This window comes from Talpa europaea (assembly GCF_964194135.1).
Source record: "Talpa europaea genome assembly, chromosome: 3".
NCBI lineage: Eukaryota > Metazoa > Chordata > Mammalia > Eulipotyphla > Talpidae > Talpa > Talpa europaea.
The window spans coordinates 143,835,661-143,858,006 of NC_140069.1; the positions used below are offsets into that span (position 1 = coordinate 143,835,661).

At 56.4% G+C, this 22,346-nt stretch overlaps 1 protein-coding gene across 1 annotated transcript; it reads right to left on the bottom strand.

The window, feature by feature from the left end:
- Nucleotides 1-4,031: 4,031 nt before the first annotated feature.
- Nucleotides 4,032-21,046, bottom strand: KEL (Kell metallo-endopeptidase (Kell blood group); the record flags this gene model as incomplete). The annotated part of the gene is made up of 18 exons (XM_084229963.1): nucleotides 4,032-4,293; nucleotides 5,093-5,188; nucleotides 5,501-5,670; nucleotides 5,883-5,950; nucleotides 6,073-6,183; nucleotides 6,309-6,406; nucleotides 6,812-6,889; nucleotides 7,111-7,209; nucleotides 8,259-8,369; nucleotides 13,953-14,082; nucleotides 15,098-15,246; nucleotides 15,455-15,643; nucleotides 15,737-15,799; nucleotides 18,337-18,483; nucleotides 18,765-18,889; nucleotides 20,227-20,403; nucleotides 20,621-20,768; nucleotides 21,023-21,046. 18 exons carry the CDS (start codon nucleotides 21,044-21,046, stop codon nucleotides 4,132-4,134), a joined length of 2,145 nt encoding a protein of 714 aa, XP_084086089.1. The 3' UTR covers nucleotides 4,032-4,131.
- Between the last annotated feature and the right edge of the window lie 1,300 nt (nucleotides 21,047-22,346).

Genomic DNA, 22,346 nt, shown 5'->3' on the forward strand with positions numbered 1-22,346 from the left:
CTTCACCTGGGCGATGTTGGGCGCCATCCCCCATGACGCCTTTCTCTTCAGTCCAGTGTCCGCGCTCCGCGTCCAGGTCGCCAACAGCCTCTCCCCGGGCGCAGCATCCACGAGAGCCCGGCCTGCGGGTAGTCTCTCCGGGTGCCCTCGCGGCCCGACGCCGGCAGTTCCCGAGGCCCTGGGCGCCTCGGCAGGAGCTGCCTCTCTGATCTGATAAGGAGGAAGCAGGCAGTCCCTGCATTTCCATGTTTCGAAGAGGCTCTCCGCCACGCGCCCCCAGCCGTCTGGGGAAAGGACTGGAAGACAGACTTTAAACTCGAAGGGGGATGACCGCTGGGTGGTGGAATTCATCGCCCCTTTCGTTTTTTGTGCTTTTCTGAATTCCACATGCTGGAACGAGGAGAAGGAATGCCCAGCGGCGTCCCGGCGTCACGCCAGGACTCCTGTCAGCACGGGGGTCGGGCAGGGGAGTGGTGAGGGGCTGGATGCGGTGGTGGTCAGCACGACCCGGTTCTCGCCACTCCATCCTGCCCCTGGAAGACACTCCCTCCCAGCACCCCGGCCCCTCCTTACTTGGAGGGCTGAGATGGAGCCCAAGCTCCTCCTCCAAATCAGCCTGGAGGAGAGGAGCGATTTTTCCTCCCCCAAGCATCGTCTTGGAACTGCAGGTCAGCGAGTACAAGAGAGGGGTGAGCGGGGTCACCTGTCTACCTGACCCCTTCCTCCTCCCTCACATCCACCAACCTTCTGTGCTACTCCCCAGTCACCTTGTTACCTGGCTTAGATCCCCAGGAAGCAGAGGAGAGGCAGGTTGTTGCCTACAAGACGGCCTCTGGGTCACCCAGTCTGCCAGCATGGGTGAGGTCTGTGGGAGGGGATCTCCACATCTCACATCACTTCGATTCCAGGAAGACTCATGCCCTTGCCCTGAAGGGTGTGGTCCATCGCGGTGTGCCTAGCAGGGGCGCCAGGGGTGGGGGAGCTGCTCCAAGACCTCTGCTTTCCTCCTGTCCCAGCGCCGGAGCTGCGCCCGTGGCTGGTGTCTGCCCCTGGTTTTCCAGGGCAGGCCTGCACCGCCCCCAACCCCTGTGCCCGCTCCAGGAAGGATGACAATTAGCCACAGCCCATTAGTGCCAACAGGTCTGTGCTCACCGGGTTCGCAGGCAGGGCAGGCTTCTGGGCACAGAGGCAGGGTTCTTTGGGACCCTGACCTCGGTGCCAAGTGTGCTTCTCCACAGGCTCCCCAGCAGGGAGTCCAGATAACGAACCTTGAATAATTTTGTCTCTGTGTCTTACAGTCCAGAAGGACATAAAATGAGAGAGAGAGTTTCAATCAGTCTCTCAGTACAGAGGCCAAAGCCTGGCGAACCGGAGAGTCGGGGGAGGATGAGGATGGAAACGTGGTTTCTATTTGGGTGCAGGAAACCCTGCCCTGTCTGTCCTGTCTGGGTCCCACACAGCATGGACCCTATGCTCACCTTTCACCTGTCTCCGCCACCCTTGTGCGTGAGGGTGGGCCTGCATGTCATGTCCCGCCCAGGGCACCTTCCCACAAGAAAGGCTGCGTGGGGCAGGAGGAAGATGTGCGCATTTGGGTGGGGAGTAAATCTAGAGCCCTGCCCTGTCCCTTACTCTTGCGTGACCTTGAGCGGGGCGTCCTCTCCTTTGGGCACCCCAGCTTCTCATCTACGCAATGGTCATGCTAACATGATGCCGTCGCGTCTTAGGAGCTCTGTGGATCTACTGATGTGCTGGAAGCACAAGTCCTTTGTAGGTTCTTGAGCCACTTCGCTGATCTCCAGAGATGACCCTGTCGGGTGCTCCAAGGAGCCCCATCTGTCCTTGCTGGCCCCCCTCTTCCCTCTTGCCTGGCCATAGAGCTCTCCAGGGAGCTGGAATGAGGGCCTGGCCCATGGCTGTGATGTCATAGAGCTCCTGAAGTCAGAGGAAGGGAAGAAAACGGTGCTGTATGGGGGGAAGGGCTGGGAGAGGCCCGGGGAAGGAGGTGAAGTGTGGGAGCCTGCTGGGCACGGGGCACAGGGAGGCCAGAAGCAGTGGACGGGCAGGCCCATGACTTCCCTGGGTGCCCAGCTCTGCCGGGCAGCGTTCCTGACGGCCATCTTGCTACTGCTGAGGACGAAGGGGGTGAAACTTCAGAAGGGGGGCTCAGACCCCGATGAGAGGAGTCAGAAAGAAAAAATACCCTCCATAGGTAGGTAGAGAAGCAGGGACAGGGTTGGGGCTCGGGATCAGACCTCTTTGGAGGCAGGCCCCGGGTGACTTACTGGGTCAGGGTGAAATGTGACATGGGTGTGGGGCATGGGAGAGATCCCAGGCCCTGTAGTGTGAGACTGTGGTGTGAAGGTGCCATGGAGAGGGGTCTGGGGCAGGGGTTCCTAGCCAGGGGCAGACTGGGGAGGGGGGCCTATCATCACCAAGCTGACACTGCAGGGGGCTTTCATGGGGAGAAGCAGAAGAGAGTCTGCACTTCTCCGGAAGAGGGTCTTTGGTTTTTATCATTCTCTATAGTGGTTCCTCGCCCCACTTGGTGTACTGTGGTGGAGGAGGCAGTTGAGTTGGAAATGGGGGGTTGTGCACTTGTGTGGGGGCCATGAACGGCAAATCAGAAGAGCCCTCAGATGGATCGTCACCTCTGTCACCAGCACCTCCAGCCGAGGACAAGTGTGGGGGTCATGGAACTGAACTTCCCCAGTTCTCTCTTCCCCCCTTTCCAGGTCAGGCCAAGGGCGGGTGGGTATGGTCAGGGTTGTGCCTTCTGCCCTTCCACTCTCCCTGCCCCAGACCAGGAGCAGGAGCCGGAGCCGGAGCAGAAGCAGGATCAGGAGCAGAAGCAGGAGCAGGATCAGGACCAGAAGCAGGAGCAGGATCAGGACCAGAAGCAGGAGCAGGAGCAGGATCAGGAGCAGAATCAGGAGCAGGATCAGGAGCAGAAGCAGGACGAGGAGCAGAAGCAGGAGCCGGAGACAGAGATGGAGCCGGAGACAGAGACAGAGCCAGAGCTGGAGCAGATTCAGGAGTCGGAGCAGAACCAGGAGCTGGAGCCGGAGCAGAATCAGGAGCAGGAGCCGGAGAAGGATCAGGAGCCAGAGCAGGAGCCGGAGAAGGATCAGGAGCCAGAGCAGGAGCCGGAGAAGAATCAGGAGCCAGAGCAGGAGAGGGAGGAGGAGCAAGGGCAGGATCAGGATCAGGAGCAGGAGCAGGAGCCGGCGCAGGAGCCAGAGCAGGAGCAGGTACTGGAGCTGGCGCAGGAGCGGGAGCAGGAGCGGAAGCAGAAGCCGGAGCAACTGGAAGACAACTTCGTGGCCTCCTCTGTGGGCGAGCAGTGGGAGCAGGTGGACATGGCCCAGCAGGAGACATCCGAGACAGCAGCCGTCCGCCACCACCTGTTTGACCTGGCCTTCTGTTTTAATCTGGCCAGCATCATGGTTTTTTTATGAGGGACGTGGAAGCTGAGGTGGTGGCCTGGTTCCTGGACGAGGACCTGGATGTCTACCTCCGCTTCATGATCGCGTACTGACCCTCTCCCACGATTCCAGGCCTCCCCCTCCCGGGGAGCGCAGACCTAGTTTCCTGCGCCCACCTGGGCCCTTCCCTGCAGCCCACAGCCTCCTAGAAGGCCTGGTCCGGTCACGCAGTGGCCAGTCGCCTGCGCCTGGTGGCCTCCCCTGCTCTGAGCGTCCTCTCCCAGGTCAGAGAGACCAGCCCCTTGGCCTGCTCCCTCCTGGTCTCTCCTGGCTTTGTTCAGGACAGCAGATTAGAGGGAGGAGACAGTAACAATAAAAGTAATAGCAATAAAATCTCAGGACAATCGGGGGCAGCTTTCCGAGACGCAGCAAGAGCCCTTGCTAGCTCCTCTGTTTAACCGCCAGACCTTTGCCCCACTGACCTTTAGACCCACCGGCTCCTTCCTCTCCCGGCGTCCGGGGACTCTGGCTGTTCCTTTTCTGACTTCCAGGCACTGAACTCAGCAGCCAAGTGTAGTGAGACACAGGCAGAAGCCAAGTGCCAGCTTTTATTTTCAGAGCGGAGAGGGAAAGGAGGGCCACATCACCCCACTTCCCGCACAGGCAGGCGGGCGCTGATGCTCTGTCCGGTCCTCTCTGGCGGCCGTCACCAGAGTTGGCAGTGGTCAGAGGGGTTCAAGGGGGTGCCCCGTGGGCAGCGGAAATGTCTGGCGAAGGCTGGGGTGTTGCTGAGGGGCCCGTGGACACGAAGGGCGGGAGGGCTGTGGGTGTCCTGGGCAGCCTGGCTGCCCGGCGCCCGGCACATCACCTGGGGGAAGAGGCGCAGCGGGGTAAGGAGAAGCGTCCTGAGAGTGACCGGGGCCAGAGACGAGGCAGGCTGGTGGCTGGGTGGTGCCGAGGGCCAGCAGACAAAGACGGGCGCGGGGAGGAATGTTCCAAGGGCCGTGCGCAGAGGGAAATGGATCTGCCTCGTGTAGACCATTGATCAGGGAGTGGATGTCTGGCGCTGCGGGGTGGGGGGCGGGGGGCTGCAGTGCAGTCACACCATTTGTAAGTGACTCAGGAGCAGGGTCCCACTGGAAGATCTCTGTGAGGAGGCTCTTTGGAGAAACTAGGGGTGTATCTGTTGAGGGAGCACATGGTACTTAGGGGGGTTATGTCAAGTGGAGGCCACACCTGGGTGTGAGGCCTCTGACCAGGAATGTGGACTATAGACAGGCTGTGAAGCCTTGTTTGAAGGGGTGTGCATTCCCAGGAAAGAGATGAGAGTGGGCCAGTCACAGACTGGTTGGGGGGGGGCCGTCATGGACTGGCTGATGCTGCAGGTGGCTTCTGTGCACTTGGGCACACTTGTCTGGGAAGAGGTTTTCATCCTCCTCTAGGGGCCTGTGGGAACAGAGTGTTTCTTCCAAAGAGGAGCTGAAGGTAGAAGGATTTGTAGTCATACGAAAGGACTGTCCCTAGGGGCAGAGGTGAGAGGGGGGCAGTGGGGATGTCTGTGCAGAGAGCTGGGGGGTCCAGAGGAAGGTATGTCGGGGGGCAGAGATTCTTTGAGCATTACCAGAGGGTATTTATCTGACACGCAGCCATGGCGCGAGGTTGCCTACCTGGGCGTAGCTGTGGAAAAAGAGTTGCTGGGGACTGAGGTCCAGGTCTGGCAGGGTGGTCTCCCCACGGTGCCCAAGCAGTCTCTTGCTGTAGGCCTGAAGAGGGGAGTGGAGAGGGAGCTTGAGGATCCAGATTGGGGCCATCGCGAGTTTGAGCCCAGACAGACACCGCAAAGCAGACATGGCCTTTCTCCCAACGTCTGCCTGGACACCCCGAGCCAGGAGAAAACGTACTTGTCAGAGGATCTAAGGATGTCCTAGGAAAGAGGGGTCTGGGGGTGGCAAGGAAACTCCACTGGAGGATATGAAGACCAGGAAGCCTGGCAACTATGTCTGAGGGATGGAGAAATGAGGGACAGGGAGTCTGGTCTGCTGGGAAAATCAGGTCCTGGCCCTGGGGTGAGCTACCTGCTGCGCGATGGCCAGCGCCCCCACATCCGCCGCGTTCTCCAGGAAGGTGCGGGAGCCGCCGAGGGCTGCTCCGCCTGGCGATGGGAAGGCTGCATAGAGACGCTCCAGGCACAGCTGTGCCCCTCGTAGGGCCTGGGAGTCACAGGCCGGGCAGCCCCCCGGCAGCACTGTGGAAAACGGGGGTCAGGGAAGCAGAAGGTGATGCCTGGTGCCGGGTGAGGACAGGGGGTGCCCCTCTGCATTGGCTCCCAGAAGCGTGGCAGAGGTGCCAGGGCCACCTGCGCCCCAGAGCCCTCAAATAACCTCCATCCCCCATCTAGCTTCAGGGCCTCCACCCAGGTCCCCAAGGGCCCCTCTCCTGACGCCCACTGTTACCCACAGAGCTGGGTGAAGATGTGCAACAGCTCGTGGGCCATAATGCTGCCGGCAGTGCCGAAGTTCACAGCCCTAGAGAGACAAGGGCTTGTCTGACCCCCGGGCTCCATCAACTCCCCATCCGCAAGTCCCCATCCTTCCAGAAAATGTCCGTCGCCCTCGGGGATGCTGTCCCCCCGACCAGAGCCCCATACCTGGGGTAGCTGGGGTGGAAGAACGGGGGCTGGAGGAGTCCAGCTGGGAACACCACCACGTGGTCAGCGGTGGAGTAGTAGGCGCTGGCCTCCCAGGGGGACACCTGCCAGCTGTGGGCAGAGCACGGGTGGCACATCAGCCCCTCATCCGGTCCACACCAGACACAGCAGCCCCTCCCAAGTCCTGTCACCGCGCCCCACTCCTGAACCCCGTGTTCCATCCCCCTGGCTCATACCTGTGGTGGGAAGGCTGCAGGAAGCGCCGGACATTTCTAGCTCGGAGGGATCGGGCGCAGCTCAGGACAGACTGCAGGAAGCTGGGTCCGAGTTGGATCTGGGAGGAGGCAGGGGTGACTCGGGAACATAGAGACAAAGCTGGATGCACACTAACCCCCCGGGGGGCATGCTGCTAGCCACCCAGGAAAGCCATGGCGCAGACACCAGCACACGCCGACACCACCCTCCCCATCAGCGCAGGCACACACGCACACACACACACACGCACACGCACCCCCCCCCCCCCCCCCACACACACACACACACGCAGGCGAGTCCCAAGGGGGCAGGAGTGCCCGTGTGACCAAAAAGCTTCCCGTCTTCCGCCAGGAAGACCCTCTGAGCGGACATGTTCCCGGGCAGCCCCAGCACCAGGGCAAGGAAGGGGTGGCGGGCAGCACAGGGCGCAGGCGGCTGTGGCGGGAGAAGGGGAGCCCTGAGGAGGAGCTGCCAGGGGACCCACATCCGCATATTCCTGTCTGGCCAGCTCTGGCTTCAGGGCCCATTTGGGGGCTCCCATCTCCACCTGCAGGCGGGACACCTGGGGAGAGAGGCAAACCGTGGAAGGAGACTAGCCGAGTCTGGGGCGTTTCTCCTGCTCACCGCCCGGTCCCAGGCCTTTCTGTGGCCCCCAGGGGCGAGCGCGGAAGGGGTGCGAACCCTCTCTCTGCGCGCCTGAGCATCTTGGGCTCTCCCCCTGCCGGGCCATCTCTCCACCCAGTTCCCCCCCTTCCCTCCCCCCTGGCTGGCCCTTGGCCTCACCCTGTCCTGGGCATCTTCCCGGGTCTGCTCATCCATCCAGGGGAGCCTTCTGAGGCGCGTGATGAAAGCGTCCTTGATGGCAGCAAATAATTCCATGGCCTGTGGGTGGGAGGGTGCAGACAGAGGGCAGCAGGATCAGCCTCCGTCTTGGGCCCTGTCCAGGGGGCTTCTGGGAAGGGGTCTTGACCAGAGACCGGGATAGATCTCAGAGAGAGAGAGAAAGTGGAAAGCGCTATTTCCCAGGTGACCAAAACCCTCCGGAAGGTCCAAAGATGCTTGGAGACAGAAAGGAGGCGCCATGGGGAGACTGCTCCTCCCCCTGGGGGATCGCAGCCAGCGGGGGAGGCAGGAGGCCACTCGGCCAGAGGGAGCAGGGAGCATCTTCCCTTCTCTGCTCTCCTGCGCCCTGTGCTCACGCCTCAAGGCAAGCACGTCTCTCCATCTTCGTGGGAGCTTCAGCTTCCGACGAGCTGAGGTCTTCCGGGCTTTCTGCCCTGACTGTGCGGGCCCGTGCTCCCAGCCTCTACCCTCTGGTCTAAATGCGTTCAATGCAAGAACCTATGAAGAGGCTGAGTTCGAATGCAGACTCTGCCATGTGGCACCCGTGTGACTTTGGGCCAGTTCCTTAACCTCCCTGTGCCTCGGTGCTCGAAGCAGTTCACGCGAAGCGTGAAGCGTGAAGCAGTTCACGCGCAGCGCGCACAGGAGCATCGGGTGCAGGGTAGGCACTCACAAAGTATTCGGTAGTTATTTATTTGCACTTTTTAAGATGGTATCATTCCATTCTCACATCGTTTCATGTGTTGTTAAAAATATCAGAGATAAACAGGGCGCAGCCTTGAAGGTCCCCGAGTTCAATTTTCTCATTTTATGGTTGAAGAAACACAAGACCAGGAGGGTTGGGAGACTTGGCCGCGATATTAATGTTATGCACAAGATGTGTCCTGAAGCCACTCTCCCTCCTCCCTCCGCCCCCCACCTCCTCTCCCTGCCCTCCTCCCTCATTTTCTCTCCCCCTCCGTCTCCCCCTTGCTCTCTCTTATCTCTTCTCTCTCTCTCTCTGTCTTATTTCCTAACCATGTACACCATCAAGAAAGACAAAGCCAAGAGCAGGGGCGGAGGGAGTGGGTGGGGAGCATCTCACATACAGCACTTTGGGTGCTCGGGCTGAAGGCCTCACGAACAAACAAGGCCGCCAGCGTCGGCCTGAAGAAGGTTCCAGTCTTCTCCACACACTCCAGCCATCGAGGGCGGGTGGGCTACAAGATAAGGCTGGAATCAGTGTCTCCCTCAGGGTTTTTTCCTCACCTTTTCTCCTGCCTAATATTGTCTGGACCTTTTCTGAGCCTCTGAGGTGCATCTCACTTTGTTATCCTTTTGGGTGAGGCAGAAGGTGCTCTGTCCATTCTCTTCCTTGTGAGTCTGGCCTGGGCGAATCATCCAAGTTTACTGCCTTTGAATTGGAAGTGAGGCCTCTGGACAGCTGCCTGTGGGGAACTGCAAGGCCCTTGAGGGCTAGCGACGAACACCTCACCTCAGCAGGTGTGTTGGTCACCTGTCCTCATGCCCTCCCAGCTCTCTTAGGCCCTCTCCACCCCCTGCACCTAGTCCACTAAAGAGTCCCACTCTCCCTGCTTCTTTGCTCACATGGAAATGGGAGAAGACATGTCTTCCCTCCCTGATTCTCTGAATGACTATTGCAGATTATATTGTAGGCTCTTGCGTTATCAGAGTGAAATGGAGTTTGAGAAGCCATATTTCGGCAGAAGAGGACACAAGAAAAGACTACACTATACAAATTCAGAGTGCTGAAAAACTTTAGTCAAATTAGAGATGAGAAAGCAGGTTAAGATGGTGGAGGTCTTCAAACGCAGAGGTGTAGAGACGGCTAGATAGACAGTGAAGAGGTCCCCGGCACCTGGGGAGTTTGTGTCAGCAGGAAGTAAAGAGGGAGGAGCTCAGGCTCTTTCAGGGCTGAAAGGTGGGCTTGGGTGGCTTTGAAGGCTGACCAAGGTGCAGAGATGACCCAGGACCCACCAAGACAAGTGTCCGAGGGGCTGGGGTCTGGAGTAGGAGAGCTGGCCCAAGGGAAAGTCAAGCTGGGATTTAAGAAAAACCCACTAAAATGCTAATTTGGGCTGAGTGGGATGAAGTCACAAGACTTCATTCCTGTAACTCATTTACTCCCCCAGGTTTCCTTGCTGGCCAGCGGGCCACAGCACAGTCACTGGCCCTGCGAGGGGAGAGGTTGATGGAAGTACGTGTGGCTCTGGGAGGAGCCACCCATGAGCACTGGTGTCATTTTGCTTCAGGCCTGGTTCTTCACATCTCTGGGTTCTTGTTCTCTGACCAGGCCTCCGTGTAAACCACACTGTTATTGGAGTTCTGGAAATGCAAATGCGAACTGGAAGGAAACCTGGGCCTGTGAGCCGTGAGGAGTCAGTGCGGGCTCTGCGGCCACCTTCAGCATCCGACCCACCAGGCCCTGAGGAGCAGTTTGGCTGGGTACTGCCTTTCATCAGACTGGGGGTAGGGCTGCTGGAGGGGCTACAGCCTGGCAGCAGCAAACAGCAGCAGCCACGACCTTGGGAGTGTGGCTCTCCCACCCTGTCCACTCGGCCTGCTGGTCATTTTCTGCCCCCTTCTGCCAGTGCCTGCCCGGATCTCTGACAGCCTTCACCTGCTCCAGGCCTCACCCACAGTCTGGGCCACAACAGGCCCCAGCTCATCACACACCCGTGCACAGTGCTGGGGTTCTTGGGGACATCTGGTACTGGGTCACACATTCCAGGAGCAGGAAAAGCAATTTGAATATCTATAAATAAATGTACAATTCTGGGATGTGGATCGGCAGGTTGTATATTCACCTGCTGGGGGTTCTGAGTGACTGAGATGACTTTCAAGACATGGAATGAGAGAGAACTGAAAAACAACCATTCCCAAAATACAAAGGATAGAAGAAATATCAAGTGCAAGATAACGAGGTTCGGTTGATTCATTTGCGGGCACAGAAAGAAATGTTGCTGATAAAACCTTAGAACATGAATAAAAATATTTGAGAAATGATAGAATCAGGAAAAATTGCAAGAGTCTAGAGGGAGGGAAGCAAAAATTTGCCCAATTTTTATAGAGGTAGAGTAGATTTTAGAGATTACAGGCCTGCCAGGAATCCTTAATGTTCATTTCTAAAGAAAGTTCTAGAATCAATGATTAAACTGAGCATTCTGGAATACTTGGAAAAGAATGCGTCACCATTAACGACCAGCCTAGGATCACTGCACAAATAAGGCCACTGCAATACAATTATCTCCACACCAGGATACACCACAGCCCGGGAGTCCCATGTTCAACAGGTCAACATGGCTGAGAGAAGCGGTCCTGGTTCAGAGCCACAGGACATGAGAGGTGACGGCCTAGCTGGCTGCATCGCTCGGCCCCAGTCGGCTGCTGCCCTGGGGAAGACTAGCCCAGAGCTGCCAGAGCTGCAGACAGGCGCCCCAGAAGGCCAGGAATTTGTTACTAGCATGCCGTCTCCTAGTTTTTGAATGTTGGCAATTACATTTGTACCGAAGCCTTCAGGGCCAACATAACACAACTCCAGGCCAGATTTACCTCAAGGCCCATCACAACCCACCTTCGAACAGGGAATTCAGCTTTTACTAAATATGCATCATCAATTTCAACCCCTGTCCTTCAGTTACACCAGCTCTGAGACAAGGTGAGAGGAACACCAGCTCTCCTTCGTCCAGAGTCCCTTGGCAGGTCAGGGGAAATAATGCCTTGAAATTAACGCTAAAGGACAGGCCCACTCTGTGGGCAGCATCTTGATTTCAAGACAGCATTTGGTCAGACCACAAATTAAGCCCTTGTGAATTAGCTGGAGAATTCTACGGAATGGTTGTGCACGGGAGTGGATTCTCAGCTGACAGAACCACAAGGAAATATAAAAGCCAGTGACTCCAGGTTAATACGAGCTTCCCCTGACTATCCTACTGAAAAGCATAACACCCTCCCCAGCTAGCACATCCTCCCTTCCTCTCTGGTTTTATTTCTCCGTAACACTTATCACCTTCTTACTTAATTTAGCTAATTTGTTGTCTTTCTTCCTCCACTGGAAAATAAGGGATTTTTGTCTGTTTTCTTTACTGCCATTCCCCAAGTGCCAAGAAAAGGTCTGGCATCTAGTTAGCGCTCAATAAATAATTTGTTGCATAAATAAATGGAAGCATCTGGAGCTAGGTCTTCACACCTGACCAGATGCTCTCCCTCCCTGCCAGGGAGGGTAACGGTGTCTAGAGGAAGATGCATGAAACAGGGCAGCAAATGGCCCAAAGCAGAAAAGGAAGGGGAATATCATGGATGACTGAAACAAGGGCTAAGATTACCTGAGCAAATTTAGATGCTGAGCTACATAGAAATAGTTCACATTTAACAGGCAGAAATGGGAAATCCTGCTTTTGCTTCTCACATCTCAGCTGCTCAGATTGTATCAGAGAAAGACCTGGCTCAACAGCCATTTTCACTGACTGTGTATTCAAACAAAATCAACAAAATATGGTCATCTAGTGAGACCTCGCCGTTCTTCTAATTAGGAGACTCTAAATTAGAACTCATTCAGAAAAAATGTGGTTAGAAATCTGTCATGAATGACCACTGGATAGGACCAGAAATTTTTGGTCAAAGCTTTGGGGGTGTCTGTGACTTCACATTCCCTCTCAATCCACACATTTTTCAGGAACTCCTGTTGCTGATCTTCAAAATACATTCTTTCAAAACATTTCAAACAGACACATCCTTCTATGGACTCTCCCCGCCTCCCACCCACCATGTCATGCAGAGAAAAGTCAAAGACCTTAGACACCCGCCAGCCTGGCAGGCCCCTCCTTCCCTCTCTGATTTAGCCCCGAGTATTCTGCTCAAGCTCTCAGTTGACTTGTGCTGGCCTTCCTGCTGACTGTCAGACACGTAGGCGTGCTCCAGTTGCTCCTCCAGCAGCAACAGCTGGCAGAGCCTTGCAGGTAAGCCTAGCAATCTTTTCTCAGCCAGAGCCCCCACAAAGATCCTTCATATTGAACCACATTTTTGCCAACCACCTCCAAGCCTATTCCCAATGAAATGCCCTCCCCCACTTCTTGTTTTTTTTTTTTTTTTTTGGCCACAAAGCACCACCTCTCTCTAAACTACCTCCATCGCATCACCTGCACAAGAGGTCCCACTAGTCATGCAAACCCTCCCTGACCCTCCCCTCTTGGGAATTCCAAGAGCATCTGTTGTTTCAGCCAGAGTTTTGGAGCGAACACAGCTATACCCGTTAGTATGCAGCTGTTTTTATGCTACAAGGGCAGAGTTGAGTAGTTGCAACACAGACCAAATGTACCACAAACTCAAAAATATTTACTATCTTGACCTTTATAGAAAGAATTTGCCAATCATTTTCTGTCCCACCCACTTCTTTCTCAATCCTGCACAGAATGTGGTTCAAAACACGACTTCATGAACCAGACAGATTTGCTTTGGAGTCTGTTTCTTCACTTATGGGCTGCGTGGCCTTGCAAGAGTGACTGATCCTTTCTGAGGACCTCAAACTGGTTCTGGCAGGATTAAATACAATTAAGGGTGACATGCGGTTACCACTTGGTGTGGATCAGCTCTCATGACCCTGTGTCATACCTAGTACTACTATAGTTTCAGAGAGATGAGGTGGTGCCCACCACCCCCTGCCCCACACCAAGCAAAACACAACTATTTGTTGGTAGAACTTGACTCAACTTTTAGTCTACTCTATAGCCTAGTGGACATATCACTTATCTCTCTACAAAGACTACATGTAAGTATATAAAGGATGGCAACTTTAGCAATTGATAAGGCTCCGAAAGTTCTGCAAGGGTGAGTCCCACGCTGGCACTCCCAGACTCTCCTAGGAATGCCACCAGCCCATGCTTCGGGGATCCAGAGGAAGATGTTTGCTGCCAGGGATATTGTAGCAATCTCAACCAAGAGGAGTTAGGCTCCAGTCTGCTTCACCTGAGACAAGCGGAAGGCTGGGTAGAACCCTCCTTGGGTTGCCCATGTAAGTGAGAACCCAGCAGGGTCATGCTCTTTTTTTCGTTGTTGTTTTTTAGCATAGTGATGACGCACGCAGACCCTCCAGCCAGAGCTGACTCTTAGGTCTACCAGCTCACTAGCTCCGTCACCTTCAGCAAGCTCCGTGATGTTTGTGCCTCTATTTCCCTCCAGATAAGCAGGGCCAAAATGGTGCACCAGCCTCATGGAGTTGCTGGGATGATTGAGTCAGTATACGCAGCTAAAGGACTCAGAAAAATGTCTAGAACATCCTAAGCTCCCGATAAGCAATAACTACGTTCCTTTCTTGCACAGATGTTGTCCTCGCTGAATTCCACACATATTTCAGGCTATCCAAACACCACAAGGCAGAGAAATGGGCCATGAATTACTGAAGGCCAAAAAAAATAGGGCTTCTGAAAACAAAATTGACACCTCCCCTGAGGTTGGGGCATGTCTCATGTTCTAGAAGCTTCTCCGTTTGGGGATGTGTCTGGCCTAAATTTTCAAAGCTCTTGGTAGAGGAGTATCTCTCCTACTTTCATATTTAAATTTTAGTACTTGGCAAAAGACCATGAAGCAGCCAGGAGGTGTGTGCCTCAGAGTCTCGGTTACCAAGGATACCTTCCACGCCTGACCTGCCTGCTCCCACAGTGGGTCCAGACACTGCAGGGCATCCACCCCATAACTTCTGGGGAGAGGCCGACATTTATCCCTCAAAAATGGCAGATGCTCTTCTGTTCCACAGTCTGAGACAATCCCTCCCTTCCCCTCCTCACCACAGGCGGTCGTTCTGTCAGCTCCAGCAGTTTCTTGTTTAACAATCTGCGTGCCTCCTGGAATTGACTGTCCAGGGCTGGAGAAAGGGTCCCCACCAGCCCCAAGATCATGTGGCTCTGCAGGAGGTCCCTGTGGAGAGAAGAGATGCACACATGAAACCGAGGGCTCTGGGGGGACCCCCCCAAAAAAGCCTCCCCTTACAGAATTCACTTTCTGTATTTAGAGGAAATAAGGGGAACCATTCAAGAAGAGCTTTTCCTGGTGTGGGCTGGAGATGACTGAAGAAGGAACTAGAAGGAAAAGGGAGACTTTTAAGTTGCAGAGAGGATCTGGTAGATGAAGACAAGACTTAGAGTAAAGAACATGGATTTTCCACATCCACCAGCAAAAAGTCTCAGATGTCTCTTGCAAGCACAACAAAATTGGGCTCTGGGACATCTCCGCCCTGCTGGTAGCTCACGCCAGCTGGTTTCTACCCTCACGTAAGCCTGTTCTCACCGCGGGAAAACTCGAATGTCCTGCCCTGTTACAGTGAAGAAGGGCCTGCAGCTCATGCCCCTGGAGGAAGCCACTGTCTTCAGGGGTAGCCACGCAGGTCCAGGGATGACAGCCTCACACAGGCCCCTCCTCAAGTCCGCCCCTTCCTCTACATCCTTAGAAATTCCTTCTCACAAGGACCCCAGAATCCTCTCACCGAGGCTGAGGAATGGCCGCATCCCCAGCATCACCTCGTCTATCCACTCATCTCCTGCCCCGGTCCTCCCACCCACACCCCTCAACTGCCACCATGACATAAATGACTGGCTGTCCCAGTGATGGACTTTCCAGCATTTTCTACACTTCAGAGGCCCTTTGCAGGTGGGGTCTCCTCCTCCCAGCAAGCCCTGCGTCTTGTGGGACACCCATTTCCCTTATTTCATGTGTGGGCTCCCTATCGTGGCTCCCCAGCCTCCCAAGCTTCCTCTCAGGCTCCCTCCACCCCCTCTTGGTGACCCCCACGCCCCACAAGTCCCTGGATCTGTCCCTCTGCCTGGGAGGCCCTCACCAGCGCTCTTCCTCCAGTCTCCTTTGTCTGTGACACCTGTGGGTCCTCAGACCCTCATTCCTTTGCCCTCACTTTTCCCCAACCCCACCTGGGGCAAACCTGTTGTTCGTCATGTGTTCCTCCACCAGCTGCGACATGTTCTTCAAATACTCCAGGTCGTGGACCATGAGGGGCTGGGAGGGGCGCAGGAGCATAGGTGCAAATGTTGCTTGCAAACAGGACAGCCAGTCAATGGCAGGCGCCATTTCCTTAGAGGAGGGAACAGAGACTGAGGGGGGAGGAGGCGAGGGGATGGGCTTCCCTCCCTCCTGGTTTGGGGGTGACTGGGAGGAGGGACAGAGGCAGAAAAGCTAGGGATAGACAGGAATGAAAGGCATGAGGAGAAAGCAGACAAGGAGATCGAGAAAGGCTGGGAGACCCTCATGTCCACCGCCGCCAGTCCCCGGTTCAAGGCACCTGCAGTTGGTCCACAGTGACCATCTGGAAACGCTTCCCCTGTGCCCGCCGCTGCTCCAGGGGCCTCAGAAACTGGGACAGCCGTGAGGTAATGGAGACGGACGAGTAGGCATAATTTTGTACCTTGACTTGGTCTCCTCCCAGCAAGGTGCCCAGAAGCGTCAAGTAGTTCAGGTACTCCCGAACGATCTAGAGGAAGGGCAGCCTCAGCCACAGGCACCAGCGTCCCCTGCCTTTCTCCCTGTTCACAGGCCAGGGCCTTTGGCCACAGCGCCATCTTACCTGGGCATAGATCTTCTGTTCCTGATCTTGCTTGCGGGGAATGTCAAACTCTGGCTGGTCTATCTGGACACAAGAGAGACTGGAGAGGCGTGGGGACCGTGGAGGAAGGAGAGGATGGTGGGGGGAGATGGAGACTGTGTCGTGGCCGGTGCCTCAGGACATGGCGTGAGAGAGCATGAAGAAGTGCAGAGAAGGGGTGGGGCTGGGGTGAAAGGCCTTGGGGGGCATCCACCATGGAAATGAAGAGCGTGTGGGTATATCAACCAGTTTGGGGGTGCTCAGCCAGAGAAGCACAAGAACCTGGTCCCGAAGGGGACCACTGCCTGCGCTGGGCCGGGGGCAGGGAGGGAGACATCCACCTCAGGTCTCAGGTGCAAAGTTCAAGAGGAACCAAAAAAGTCAGATATCAAGATAAACAACATGTCGATACTTTTAAAACCCAAAATCCACAATGTGCTTTGAATCCATTTTGAAAAAAAAAACAAAGTGATAGATGTTTTCCCGAAAATCTAGAGTTTTGACCTATTTGTGGGAATTTTTTTCACCCAAAAATCCACAATAAACAAAACTTTGGTATTTCGTTCACTATGGAGCTTTGCGTTGACTTTTCATCTGTTTTCAGTAGCCGTTACGATGCTGGTGACGGCCGACTTCGGGCATTCCGTTTCGACGCCGGGCGCGTCTCTCATTCCCTCACCTCGTCCTGCCGTGATTCAACCCTGAAGATCTCCTCCTCCACTTCTCTGTCCCTTTCTCGCCCTTGATGTCGCACCTGCACCCTCACCTACCATCTCGAAAAGACTTTTGCTCGACTCCTCTGTCACATTTGTCCAAACATCAAAGAACTTTATAAAGCCAAGTCTTTTATGCCCGTTTCAACTCCCCTAACTCCCGCCTCGACTCTGTACAACCTGAGTCATTCCCACCAGCTTCCCGTGGCTCTAGGTTCCCAACTGCGTCTCCTCATTCCTGATTCGTGACGACCACTGGCTCCTGAGACTCCCCGCCCGCCAGTGCCAGTCAGTGACTCACCTCTTGGGGCTGACACACCCTCCACCTTTGCCCCCACTGGAGTGCAGCCTCCTCGACTGCCATCCCCTCCACCTAGTCTCCCCTTCAGTGTCTCCAGTCCAAGGATGATGGTGACCACGATCCTCCCCTTCACACCAAACCAAAACCATGGCGTCATCTCCCCATTCCCTTTATTTCTATCCAGCCACCAGGCCCTCTGGAATCTCCACGGGCCACCTCCATTAGGAATGCCCAATTCAAGCCTGGCCTTTCAATTTCTGCCATAATTTCAGTTCAGAATCTCTTCACCTCCTCCAGGTTGGCCACTAAGCTTCATGCATGGCCAACACATTTGAAAGACCTCCATGGCTCAGTCAAGAGCCTCTTCCTGGTTTCTTAGGCAGGGACTGTCTGGCTCAATCTCATGACTTCAGCTTTATTTTTACCTTTCTCAGCTCCCCACTCTACCGCTAAATCTTCCCTTCAACAAACCACCTCCTACCTGACCCATGGAGGAGTCACGCCATTCCAGACTCTCCCCTTAGCTCGGGGTTTCCCCACAGCCCTGTTAACATTTTTCAGCTTTAGGAATCAACCAGGCATCCAGGCCCAGCTCACCGTCTCCCCTCCCTGGATCTCCCCTGAACCACTTTCGGCCTGATGAACACCCAAAGGCCACACCAGTTCAACTCCTGAACTCCTGGGACTCATTCTTGTATCGCTACCCTCTCATAACTTGGTGGGGCTTTGAGAAAGCATCACATTGCTTCCCACAACACTGAGGTCTCCCAAGGCTTAACATACTCACTCCACAAACACCCAGTGTGGGCCTCTGCAGGCCTCGCCCCATGCTACGTCAGAGTAAGAAAGTTGAATGAGGTGTGGTCCCGTTCTGAAGAGGCTCAAGGCCTCTGGCCGTGTTAAATGAAAGGGGTGGATGGAGGGGTTCACCTCACTCACAGGTTGTCAGCGAAGATGTCTTGGATTAGATAATCCGACCCCAAATGAAAAGGAGGTAAGAGTTTATCGGGTTGGGGGGGGGGTGCGGGGGCTGGACGGTAGCGTTGCAGGCAGAGGAAGTGCGTCTGCAAGGAACTGAGAAACGGTCTTAGAGTTACAGGTACAGGAGCCTGGCCTGGGGCTTTGCAGGAAGGAGGGTTTCGGCAGGGGTCAAGGCCTAAGAAGTGTGCAGGGGTCAGCCCTCATGCGATGCTTTGCTAAGGATTAGGAACCAGGTCCTGATGACCTGGTGATCCACCTGGAGGCCTTTAAACAGAGACAATAGAGATTAGCTCTGGTCTAAAAAGGGCCCTCCGGCAAAAATGAAAAGTAAACAAGAGGAGGCAATCCTGGAGATCAGGGGCTACTGAAGAGTGGCGGGAGTAATCCAGAGGAGCGAAAGGCCCTGCCACTCCCTTCCCTGATCTCACCTAGTGTCTCTGGCTCTCTCTCCATCAGTCCCTTGCCCCAAAGACAGGCCTCCCAAACTCGCCCTATCTTCCCGACCCGCAGCCGTCCCCCAGCTGATGGCAGGCTGGAGGCCCAGGGAGGCATGGGTCTCCCCATGTTGTCACCGGTGCATGCCTCACCTGGATGACAGGCGTGTGTGGAGGAGCAGGATGTGGTTGCAGGTAGGCCTTGAAGAATGGGAAGTGATCATACTGACTCATCAGAAGACTCAGAATTCGATTGAAGTCTGAGGAGGTCCAATTCCTGGAGAGCTGCCAGCCTCCCAGCTGGGAAGGAGAGGGCAAGGGCTGAGACGGCTGTGCAGTCGGCCTCTTCCTCAGGCAGCTGCTGCTCCCTGACTTCCCTTGGTCCTGCAGGGCCCCACCTCCAGCCCTCTGTCTCCAGCCTCGCCCAAGGTCCTGACACATGCCCAAGACATTGCCCTTCCCATCTCCCTCCTAGAGACCGGGGATGCCTGGGGAAGAGAGGCATCCTCTAGGAACAAAATGGCAGCCTACACTGGCCCTGTGGGTTATGAATCCAGAAAGGTTGTGGCCCCGGGTCTCACCTCCTCAATAACTTGTCTGAGGGGACCAGCCCCTGCAGCCTCGATAGCAGCCATGTCCATGCAGGAGCTGTAGAACTGGAAGGCTTTCTCCTCCCCAGAGCCTGGGGGCCAGGAGCGCGGGGCCTCTGGAACGGAAGCACAGAGCATGGAAGGGCAAGCAGAGAAGGGAGAGGTGGGTTAACAAGGGGAGAATTCTGGGGAAATGGAGGGAGGGAAGGGAAGGGGCGAGGAACGTGTGCAAGATGGGGGGCACTGCCTGGGCAGAACAGGACCAACCAACAGAAGAATAACAGCAGCGAGGGGAGCATGGCGAGCAATGTGACCAAGGCACTAGAGGGGAAGGCAGGAAAGACCGGGGTTACAGGACGCAGAGAAAGGCCAGTGGCAAGAAATGACAGCGGGGGGAGATGAAATGAAGAAAACAGAAAAGGTCAGGAAGCCAGGGAACTTGCTTGCGGGCTTGGAAGGGCTGGAGGAAGGAAAACCTGTAAGGAGAAGGCTAGCCCAGAGGTGAACCAGAGGAGGCTCCCGAGCCCAGCCTCTCACTCTTTGAATTCGGGAACAAACACACGCGTGACACTCCCCCAGACGCACCCGTGTGAGTCGCGTGCCAGCTCTCCCTGGCCTCCCCGGCAGCTCTTCATTCCTTCATGGCTAACAGAAGCTCTGCCTCTCTAGGCCATAACTGAAAGTACAGCCCCTCCCGCTCCCCCATGCAACACAGGAGGGGAGGGAGACGTGCCTGTCTCCCGAGTCCCGGCCGCCGTGGACAGACATCCCCTGGTTCCCTGGCTCTGGAGTGTGGGACTATCGGTCTCATTTCTGGGTGCTCCCACCATCCTCAGCTCCTCTCCCAGAGCTTTCTGGCCCTCTGGGGTTCTTCTCCACAGCCGCCAGGGACAGGACTCTTCCTCACCTGCAGGCCTCTGACCCTGGCTGGCTTCTTCCAGCACGCCTGTTCTGCCCGCACACTCATGCCCTCGCTGCTCAGCCCACCTCCCGATCTGGGGTCCCACGGTCATCTCAGCCGTCAGCCCCATTATCCTGCTCCTCCACTTCGGCGAGGCCCAGGGCCTCTGGGAGGACGGGAGGAGGTGCGGGTGTGTGGGCCCTGACGGAGTCGAGGACAGCACGACGCAGCTGGCAGGCTGAAGAGAGTGGTGGGGAGAAGCGAAGGGCAGAAGGTAGCGGCTGGCAGGGAAGACACCAGTCATCTGACAGAAGCAGGAAACCCCGGGGAGAGAGGAGGGAGAGGATCACGCGAGAGATGGGAGGAGAGGGTGGGAATCAGGCAACACAGAGAGGGAGCAGGGCCCGGCAAAGGCTGTGGAGGGCGTGTCAAGGGGAGAGGGGTCGAGAACCGGCCCAGGCGTTCCCCAAGAGCCACTGAGGGGGGCGCAGAGGGCTTCCCGCCCCCCAGGTGTGGGGCAGGGCGGCAGTTCTGGGCTCCCAGGGCCCTTACCCAGGATTCTCCGCAGTCGCCTTTTGTTCTCCTCTGTCAGAGCCTGCAAAGCACTGCTGCCCCCTTTGGCCTTCCCACAGGCGAAGCTGAAGAAGTCGGAGCAGGGGGCCACGCTGGTGTTCCCAGAGGCCAGATACCTGGCCAGGAGATCCCAGCAGGCGGGCGTCTCACAAAGGCCTGTGGGGAGCAAGAGACAGGGCGCCCCCGGGGGCGGGGCGAGGAAGGCCTACGGGGGTCTGCTGGAGGCCCCCGGGCCGTGGAGGTGCAGGGAGCGGGCTTCAGTGGGAAGGGAGAGGCAGGGAGGGCCGGGATGCGTGGCCAGCAAGTCAGCGAGGATGGCGGCCCAGGACTGGGGGAGGCGGGCTGGGCGGGGAGTTTCCAGGGTCTTGCTTACGAGGACCACAGCCGCGGAAGAGGTAGACCAAGAGCACAGAGGAGCCGAAGAGCAGGCCACAGAGCAGAGCGGCCAAGAGCAGCCGCCTGACCAGCGACCCCCATCCTCGTCCTCGCCATCCAGGGGGCGGCCCCTCCTCTGGAGATCTCTGCTCGGGAGTCAGGATATGGAAACAAAGGAGGGGGGGTGAGGGGAGAGAATGAATAAGGAGTCCTGAGGGCCCCCCTGCACAGAGACCATTCTCCTCCTTCCCCTTCGCCCCAGGCCTGTTTGGACCCCTGGGTGGGGAGTGAGTCGGCTGCGGCCTGTCTTGGGTGAGGGCCAAGCAGGAGGTGAGGGGCGGGTGTCGGTGAGAGCTGGAAGGGATGACTTGCCACAGCGCAGGCCAAGGAGGTCACTTACCTCCTGGCTCCAGAGAGCCCCCATTCCACCGGCCAGGCTCTTCCCCACTCACAGCCACCCTCCTGACCCAAGAAAGAGGGAGGGGGGAGAGAGAAGCTGCTTCAGGAAGGGGAGATTAAAGAGAGTCATGTCGGGCCCCTTGGACGCCTCTTGCTGCCCGCGAGCCCCGTCAGGTTTGCCCAGACGGGTTTCAGAATGAGCCAATTCCCTGTTCCCTGCCTTCCCTCCTGCTGAAATCACCCCCTCCTGTTCCTACTCCCCAGCCTCCTACTCCCGCCTCTCTGGTGGGGGATGGCATTTGCACACAGCAGCCACCCCACCCCACGCTACCCCGCCCTGGGCATCTCACCCCAAAGGGTTTCCTCCAGGGGACTTGCCGTCTCTCCGACTGTCAGGCTGTTCTCTCTGGCTCCTGGTTCTGCTCTAGGAGCTGAGTCTGAGGACTGGGGTTCGGGAAATGGCCTCCCTCCTTCCCCCACCCCAGTTCCCTTGGCCTGGAGGAGGGGCACTGCTGCCGCTGGACCCCCAGTCCCCAGAGAGACCGCGGCCTCTGGGTGGAGCCTGTCTATCAGTCAGAAGACACCCAGGCCTCTCCTTTATCTCAGCTCCTCAGGGAGCCACAGGGAGGGAGTCTTTGCTCCCCAAGCAATCCTGCCCTTGGGTGGCTCCTCTCTGGCCCTGCTCTGTGCCTTTTCTCATGGAGTTTCTTTATTTCTGGAATATTCGTTCTTCTCTCCTGTCTTCAATGACTGAAATCTCAATTGCTCCCTTACCCAGGATGACTCTCAGCTCCGGGTCTCACCCAGGCTGGGTACAGGCAGAGCCAAACATGGAAAAGGCCAACGGACCAGGAGACCCTGATTGGTTGTCATTTAGTTCAGTGAGAATAAATGAGCCACGGACACTCTCAGTTGGGTGGGTAAGGCTCGCCAGCTGGAAAATGAGGACACTAGTTGCATTTGCCTACTCAGGACTCATCCCTCCTACAAAGGAAAGAGGCAGCATCGGGCCCCTCTAGATCCTGCCCCACAGGTGGCATCGTCAGCCCCACTGATGGCAGGCTGGTAGTGGCAGGGACGGCAGGGACTGTGTCCCTTTGTCCATCACACCAGCAAAGATGCCTCACAAATATTTGTAGGCATGAATTGCACAGCGTTCCCCACACCCTCTTGACCCCTCCTGGGGCCTCGGTGAGTGGGTTTCCCCATTCCAAGCAATGGGAGATTGACGAAAATGTCCCAGGAATGTCACGTTGGTGCATCAAAAGACAGGGAGAGAAACATTTTCTGGAAGAAAATAAAGTCATGGAAATGGATGAAATGGA